Source organism: Pleuronectes platessa, chromosome 1 (assembly GCF_947347685.1).
Source record: "Pleuronectes platessa chromosome 1, fPlePla1.1, whole genome shotgun sequence".
NCBI lineage: Eukaryota > Metazoa > Chordata > Actinopteri > Pleuronectiformes > Pleuronectidae > Pleuronectes > Pleuronectes platessa.
Window position 1 is genome coordinate 27,387,500 of NC_070626.1, and position 8,116 is coordinate 27,395,615.

Sequence of the window (8,116 nt, forward strand, 5' to 3'; positions counted from 1 at the left end):
GCTGTAGTTGCACCAACACAGTCTTACAGTTTGCAGCACGACTACATTAGGGACTCACCATGAATAATTCAGAAAGCTTTCAATGGAGTGAATATAAACTTGGGCTTGTAATGAGTCTAAATTCCTCCACCACTGTCAGACTAGGGCTGTGTTCACATCCCCTGCTGGGGCTGAAATTGTTTGGAGAGACTCGTGGTGGAAGCTGTGTCATTCCAGCCCGATGTTTCTCTTAGTCACAGATTGCTAACCACCGCAGCGCCGAAAGATAATTACATCACTGTTATGGAAGGAAAAGGCCAATCTGCAATATTAAGTATTTGAATGACTGTGTCTCATCAAATGTTGGCTTTTCCATTTGGCTTCGTAACAAGTGCTTACTCACTTACAGTTACAAATAACAGATTGTTATTAAATGAGAGGACAGGGACAAAACAATGTTGTTCATATTCTTGATAGCATTGCTTTTGGTATTTATTTTTGTTTTGGAACTCACAAGTCCTTAGTATTGTGATCATTGGTGTCAGGTGTATGTGATATAAGATCACTTGCTTTACAGTTGCTTTATCTCTGTTATATTAAGATGAATTATAGAACTTTTTTATTCTACATTAAATACTGTTGGTCATTTTCAAGATGATTCAACATTTAAAAAAGTGTTATTTAAATTCCCAGAAATGGTAATGTCAAAATTATGGGGTCATAGAATTTCCATTGTTTAGCTTTGCCGTGTTGATAAAACCATTGATACAGTGACATTGTAAATTCTTACCTGTGATTTTTCAACACCCCTCCAGGTTTTGTGAATCGCCGACAAGTGATCTGGAGATGAGGAACGGCCGTGGTCGAGGCAAGCGCATGAGGCCGAATAGCAACACCCCTATCAACGAGAACAGCAATTCATCAGACAACAAGGGCACCGCCAACAACAAGACACGTGCTGCCGCGAACAGCAAGGGCCGGAGGGGCAGCCAGACGCCGTCGGAGCGCCGCACGCCACCCAACAGCAACACAGAGGACATCAAGGCCAGTCCCTCCTCAGCTGGAAAACGCAAGACCAAACCGGCCTCGGACATGGAGCCCAATTCCAGCTCAGAGGACACCAAAGGTAACAAGCGGATGCGGACGAACTCCAACAGCGGAGGGGTGGGGCCGACAGGTCTGCCCATCACTTCCATTAAGACTGAGCCACTTCCACCTCCCCTCGATCGCAGCTGCCCTTCTCCAGTTCTTATTGATTGTCCACATCCTAACTGCAACAAGAAGTACAAGCACATCAATGGTCTCAAGTACCACCAAGCCCGTGCCCATAACGATGATGACATCAAGTTGGAGATAGACGCAGACAGTGAATATGGAGAGGATTCAACTCTCCACCCTGAACCTGGGAACTGTAATGGAGCATCTATCTCTCAGAAAGGATCCTTGTCTCCAGCACGTTCGGTTACTCCGAAAGGCAGGAACTTTGAAGCTCAGAGTCCTTCCCCATCTCCTGGCAAGTTTGGTTCGAAGCAGAGTAAAAAGAAAATGGCAGAGACAGATCCAGACACAGCAGGTACACCGATGGACGGGTGTGAGGATGGGCCGTGCCTCACTGATGAGGCGAGTAATGATGGTATAGATGATAAGAGAGGATCCGAGAAGTCCAAAAAGGGTAGTGCCAGTCTCAAAGCTGATAAAATGGCCCAGAAAAATATGAAATCGCCGAGGCCCATTGGCCCCGCAGCTGCAGCATCCCAGCAGATGTACGCTTTTCCTCCTGGAAACCCAAGTTCTTCCCCGGGGCTTACCCCAATGATACAAGGTGTTCCCAAGAGTCCCCAAATGAAAGGGACTCAGCCTAAACCGCCTGCCATTGTAGATCCTGCCTCCAGTAGCTCCAAAGACAAGAAGAAGAAAGACAAGAAGAAAAAGGATGGTGCGAAGGAAGCTGACAGCCCCAAGCCTCCGGGAAAGGGAGGAAAACCAGAGGAAGGTAAGCTTCCATATGCTGAGCCTTGTGATCAAGGTATTAAGGGGGAAGGACTCCTCAATGGTTCCTCAGATCCTCATCAGAGTCGCTTGGCCAGTATGAAGGCTGAGGCTGACAAGATTTACAGCTTTTCAGACAATGCCCCTAGCCCATCTATTGGTGTAGCCAGTCGGATAGATGGTAGTGGGATGCCGCAGCCTCTCACACCACTTCATGGGGCAAACCAAAATGGTGCTGACAATTCTTCCGTCAAAACTAATAGCCCGGCTTATTCTGACATTTCAGATGCTGGGGAGGACGGTGAAGGGAAACTAGAAGGCGGTGTCAAAGTGAGGACGGAGGAACAAGCCATCAGGGATAGTGTGAAAAAAGCACTCTTCTCCAATCCACCACCCAACAAAGAATCCCCATACTACGCCGGCTACGATGCATATTACTCACCCAATTATGTCAACCCCAGTGTCAGTGGGTCCAATCCAGGCACACCAGGGGCTGAAGGTCAGGTTAAGATCAAAAGAGAAGAAGACCTGGACCACATTGAGGAAAAAGTCAAGGTTGAGGTTCATGAAGATCGCAAACCTGACATTGGTGTTCCTGGCCAGCAGCAGCTACAACAACAACAACAGCAGCAGCAGCAGCAGCAACAACAACAACAACAACAACTACAACAGCAGCAGCTACAACAGCAACAGCAGCAGCAGCACCAACAACACCAACAACACCAACACCAACAACACCAACAGCAGCAGCAGCAGCAACAACAACAGCAGCAGCAACAACAGCAACCATCAGTCATTCAACAGCGATCCAACATGTACATGCAACCTCTTTACTACAACCAGTATGCTTATGTCCCCCCGTACGCATACCATCCCGATCAGGCCTACCACAACCACTTGATGAACACCAACCCGGCCTACCGGCAACAGTACGAGGAGCGGCAGAGACAGATGGCTGAGCAGCATCGTGCTGCTGACAAGAAGTCAGATGTAGCCATAAAAGAGCGGGAGGCCTCCATGAAGGAGGAGTGGAAACAGAAGAGCCCCATGCCCCCAAGCCTCTCCAAAGCCCCGAGTCAGTCAGACCTGGGAAAGACGCCGCAAGCCCCAGGAAAATTAAGGGATTCGCCCTCTGAGCTCTCCTCCAAATCCAGTGGAAGCATAAAGGTGGAGGACGGAAAGTCCCAGCAAGCCGAGGGGCTGAAGATGAAGCTGACTGAAGGGGGTCACCATGGAAAGGAAGACTCCAAGCAAGCACTTGAGTCCAGAGGTCAGGCAGGGATGGAGCAGGGCGTATGGTACAGACAGGTAAATACCAATGTAGTAGAAAACATGCATGTGAATCTATTGTGAGAGTATTTTAGAGCTTGATGTGATTTGTGCTTATGATGACCTTCTCTCTCCCTCCTCAGCAATTACCCGAGGGCCAGAAGCCACAAGCAGAAGACGAACACCAGCAACCTCGATGGAAAGACGAAAGGGACCGAGAACGGGATCGTAAAGTAAAGGACGACAGGCCTCGGCCCAAGGACAGTCAGAGTGTGCCCAAGGAGGACAGCAAAGAAAGTAGTGATCCCAGAATCTCTTCTGAGGACCACCGGGCTTTGAGCAAAGACTCTCGTTCTAATCCCCACATGCAGTTTTCATCACCACTAGCGCAACACCAAGGATACATGCCCTACATGCATGGTTATCCCTATGGACAAGGCTATGACCCCAACCACCCTGGATACAGGGGCATGCCCTCAGTTATGATGCAGAATTACCCAGGTATGACATTAGATTGAATCCAAATATAGTAAATGTCAAAGGTTTGAATGCATCTTTGGGTCCGCAATGGCTCAGGAGGTAAAGCGGGTTTTTTCCCTAATTGGAAAGTCGGTGGTTTGATCCCTGGCTTCTCCAGTGAAGTACCCGCCGGTAAGATACCGAGCCCCATATTGCTCCTGTTGATGCTGTGTATAGAGCAAGTGCTGCATGTATGCCTAGGGAATATGTGGGTGTGACTGGTAGTGTGGAGCTGTTTGAGTGATCCAAAAACTGCAGTCTACCATTTACACATTTTTCAAATGTGTTGGAACTGGTGACATTCACAAGCTAAGTGCATCCAGGGTGTGATATTCTTTCCACTAAGTAGTTTAATCCTTGGTGCACGACATCAGTGGTTACAACATGTTTTTTAAAAACACAATGGCTTTAATTTGTCTTTCAAATGTAATTACTCTGTGTTATTGATATCGTACATACAACTACCACATGGGCACAAAGCTGAAGGTGCTTTTATACGTAGAAGAAATGAAAGTGTTATATTTACAGTGTATATTGTTTTCTATGAGATCAAAAGAACTTGGTTAAAATCTTTAATAGTGAGAGAATTTTTAAATGATGATCATCAATCTTTTGTTGAATTGTTTTTTTGTATAAACATACATTTGAAACATTTTCTCCCTCCCTCTTAGGCTCGTATCTACCCGGAGGTTATCCCTTTTCTCCATATGGAGGTAAAATGAGCGGCGGCGAGGAGGGCGGCGACAAGTCTCGCGCTAGCCCCACCGTCACCAAAACCGCAACAGACTCCAAAGCCCTGGATATCCTGCATCAGCACGCCAGCCAGTACAAGAGCAAATCCCCCACAGTAGGCGACAAGCCGCCCCACGACCGGGAGCAGGACAGAGGAGCGTCCGGAGACCGAGACCGGGAGAGGGAGCGTGAGAGGGAGCGGGAACGAGACGTGGACCGGCCGCGCTCCTCGCCCTCCCAGCGCATCATGCCCTCTCACCACCACCTGGGATACCCTCTGCTCTCAGGCCAATACGACCTGTCCTATGCCACAGGTCAGTCAGTCCCGCCTCTCATGTGTGTCTTCCCTGGATCCACTGCACCAACCGTTCCTTCAAAATAGATCCCAGGCAGTTACTTAAATAAAACGAGGCCCTGAGTCCAGAATACTTAACGCACTGTGATTAGATGCGGGCTGTTACGTTATGGCAGATGACCATTGAGCGATTTAAGCTTAGAACTAAATGAGGCATTATCGCTGTTAGTAACACGTTTTACAACCCGCCATAGGTCTCTGCTTATCAGGCAACAAGCAGCAGCAGCCCCCCCCTCCACTCACCACCCAGGTGAAATCCCCTGAGCAGCAGAGACAGGCAAAAGACCGACAGTGAAAGAAAACACAAGCCCGCTGAGACACGTAGGTAAACACAGAGCTCTGTTTGCAGATCTAACAAGTGCAGGTGGCAGAACCTCGTCTTCAAACAAACAAGGCACAGAGCTCCAGTTAAAATATTATGAGCACTGGCTCAGATGTAGAACATAAGGTAAAAAATATAATGTCTCTTTATCTCGTGTGCATTTGATTTGATGGGGGAAAAGAACATCCAGCCTCTTGTCTTTCTCTTCTCAACGTCTATGTTACTGACTCGGAGGCAGCAACTTGTAAAGAAAACAGATCCCGGCCAAACTAAAGCCTTGTTATTCTGCTGCAGTCTAGCACAATATGCAGGGCAGCGTTTAGCCCCTTAGCTCATCCATTCTAAGTGGTCCTCTGAGGACAAGAGGATCACTGTGCTGATAATGGAGACATGGAGGAGAGCACACAGATGCTGCAGCCTGCACTGACATCTAGTGGAAGCCCCGATGTAGTGCAACTGATAGAAAAACACTCTGCACTCAGTTACCAGCTTTATCTAGAATTCTCCTTTTTTGAACTTGCAATATAATTTTTTGTCTAGACTGTAATTTTTGGTACATTACACTTGTTATTTATTAAACCCTTTTTGTCTCATGTCTCTAAAACTTTCAGGGTTCAAACAGAAAAAGATAAAATGTTTATATCAAAACCAAAAAAAAGTCTCAAATGTAATTATCTATTATGCTTAAAAAGTCCTATACATTTTTAAATAGTATGCATATTATATTACCACCTAGATATGGTCAGGTGGGTTTTAATTATGTCTATGTTCACTTAACGCTACTTCCGTCATTTAAAATAAGTATACGTGAAGTTTGTAATCTGTCCGTGATGTAGTTCTTTCTCAACGATACAGATATTAGCACGATGTAATAAAACTACAAACATGGAACTGGAAACTATTCGCCTCCAACATCCCAGTGACAATGTATCTTAGTCCACATGGTTTTGACAATGGAAACCCACTGTCTGTCTGTAGTTATAAGATAATGCAGCATATTATCTGCTTCACCTATAGTCCCTTCATTCTGGGACTATATTCCTTCACATAGGTCATAGATCTCATTCAGCACGTTCTTAAAAAGTCAATAACCCAATGTTCTCTCTTGTGTCTTCCACAGGGAAACCCGACCGTCACACCTCAACCCTGCAAAGATTCATGTGACTGGCTCACATGAGAAGACGATCTCCTGGGTGTTACCTTTAGACATCAGTTGAATGGTGTTTCTATCTATATTTTTATTTTCTTCTGCTGAAAAAGGACAGGCAGATGATTTTTTTTTTTCTTCTTTTCTCTCTCTCTCTCTCTCTCTCTCTCTCCTCCCCCGTCGTAAATGACCCTTGAATTCTCTCTAAACCTCGGACTGTACCAGGACTGATACTAACCCAGGTTCCAAGCCATGGCTCTGCCCCATCACGCAGAGGAAACACCAACCCGCTGATTATCTAGTCTTTGCACTGTCAACACATACAATGCAAGAAGAGACTATTGGACTGCCAGAACAGCTTTTGTTGTTGTTATTGTTGTTGTTTTTTTTGTTCCTTTTTGACTGCATTGTTCTTTTGTTGCACGCAGAAAGAAAGTGGCAGTGATTCTGGGGAGTTGGGTGGCTGATGGGAAAAAGAGGAGTCAAACTAAATTAAAGACTGAATCATACTTAAAAATGATTTCAACTCATTGTCTCTCTCTCATGAACGCCCGTGAAACAACAGCATATCCGTGACTTGACAAATGTTTGGCTATATTTTGTGGGGGAGGTGGAATATGGCAACCGCTGCTTCCTTCAGAGACTTTAGAGCCTGAGACTGAAGTTTTTTTAATTTTCCCACCGTCATTGTTAATTCCCACCTTCTTTGAACCCCCCCCCCCCCCCCCCCCCCCCCCCCCCCCGTTAATGTTTCAGGGATGATGTCGTCATGTTTTTGCGAAGGGACCGCACACACCTCAATGGAGAATAAACACTACTCATGTTTTACTTGTTCTCTCAGTAATATTTTAGTTCAGTTCCATATCATTGTGTTCATCTGTTGAATGTGTCTGATGCTGGGGTTCGTCCTGGTACCCCCCCCCCGATGGTTCGGTCCACATCCGTCTTTCAAACTCACTCGAACGGTGAAGCCACATTAGCAAGCGACGAGTTCACAGGGCATTGTCTTCACTGCTTCGGGCCACGAGCCTCATTCAGCTCATCGGGTTTGGATTCTTTTTTTTTTTTTCTGTAAACAATGTGAAATTCCACTCATGTATTCCTCTGCTGTAAAATAGACTTTCTCCTATGTGCATATGTATTTCTACATTTCCCAGCATGCAACTGTTTAAAAAAACTCACTGTGAAAGAAAAAAACGTTTTCACAGCGTTTAGCATTTTGTCCTCCGATCACAAACGTCCTCGGTAGTTTTTGTTATGTCCCTGCAGATTATTATTCTTTTTTTAATCTAGTCAAACTAGTAACTTTTTTCAGAACATCACAAACTCGGTGCATTTGTCTCCATTCATGTCAAAGTGCAGGTAGAGAATTCCACCGTTTTCCAGATCCTGACACTGTCCACATCTCCCATTCAACAAATTCAACAATATTACAAACTGATTAATTCAGATTAAGAGGAAACAAGAAGGTGATTCAGCCACTGTCGGAAGACGAACCTTTCTCTTGGTGCTTCGCTTGCTTTTGTGACTTCACCACGAGACACACATTCATCCCAGACAGTCGTTAGCGTGGTTTCTCTCGCCAGCAGCTAGCGTTTTTGGTTCAGCCCCAAAAAACTGGGTCAGTGCGTCTGATCAGCCAGACACCGGTGGTCTTTGTTTGGTCGCTGCTCTGCGCTGAACGCTCGACTCCTGGCACGTTAAACACAAAGTGCATGAAATTACCCCTGAAACCTTCTTTCTGCTGCTAGGACCAGAGAGCAAACACGAACCGATCCGACACAGACAATGAACTTCATTAAAA

The 8,116-nt window shown here is 45.9% G+C and overlaps 1 protein-coding gene across 3 annotated transcripts in view; it reads left to right on the top strand.

The window, feature by feature from the left end:
* Window positions 1-7,029, top strand: part of LOC128437936 (zinc finger protein 609) — a 64,296-nt gene extending 57,267 nt beyond the window's left edge. For 2 of the 3 annotated variants that reach the window (XM_053420235.1, XM_053420241.1), the window contains exons 5-8: window positions 795-3,276; window positions 3,381-3,738; window positions 4,428-4,802; window positions 6,286-7,029. In XM_053420235.1, the coding sequence (XP_053276210.1) occupies window positions 795-3,276; window positions 3,381-3,738; window positions 4,428-4,802; window positions 6,286-6,329 (3,259 nt within the window). In that variant the 3' untranslated portion in view covers window positions 6,330-7,029. The remainder of the gene's footprint in view (window positions 1-794; window positions 3,277-3,380; window positions 3,739-4,427; window positions 4,803-6,285) is intronic. The other variant, XM_053420252.1, reaches the window with a different exon arrangement.
* The last annotated feature ends 1,087 nt before the right edge of the window (window positions 7,030-8,116 follow it).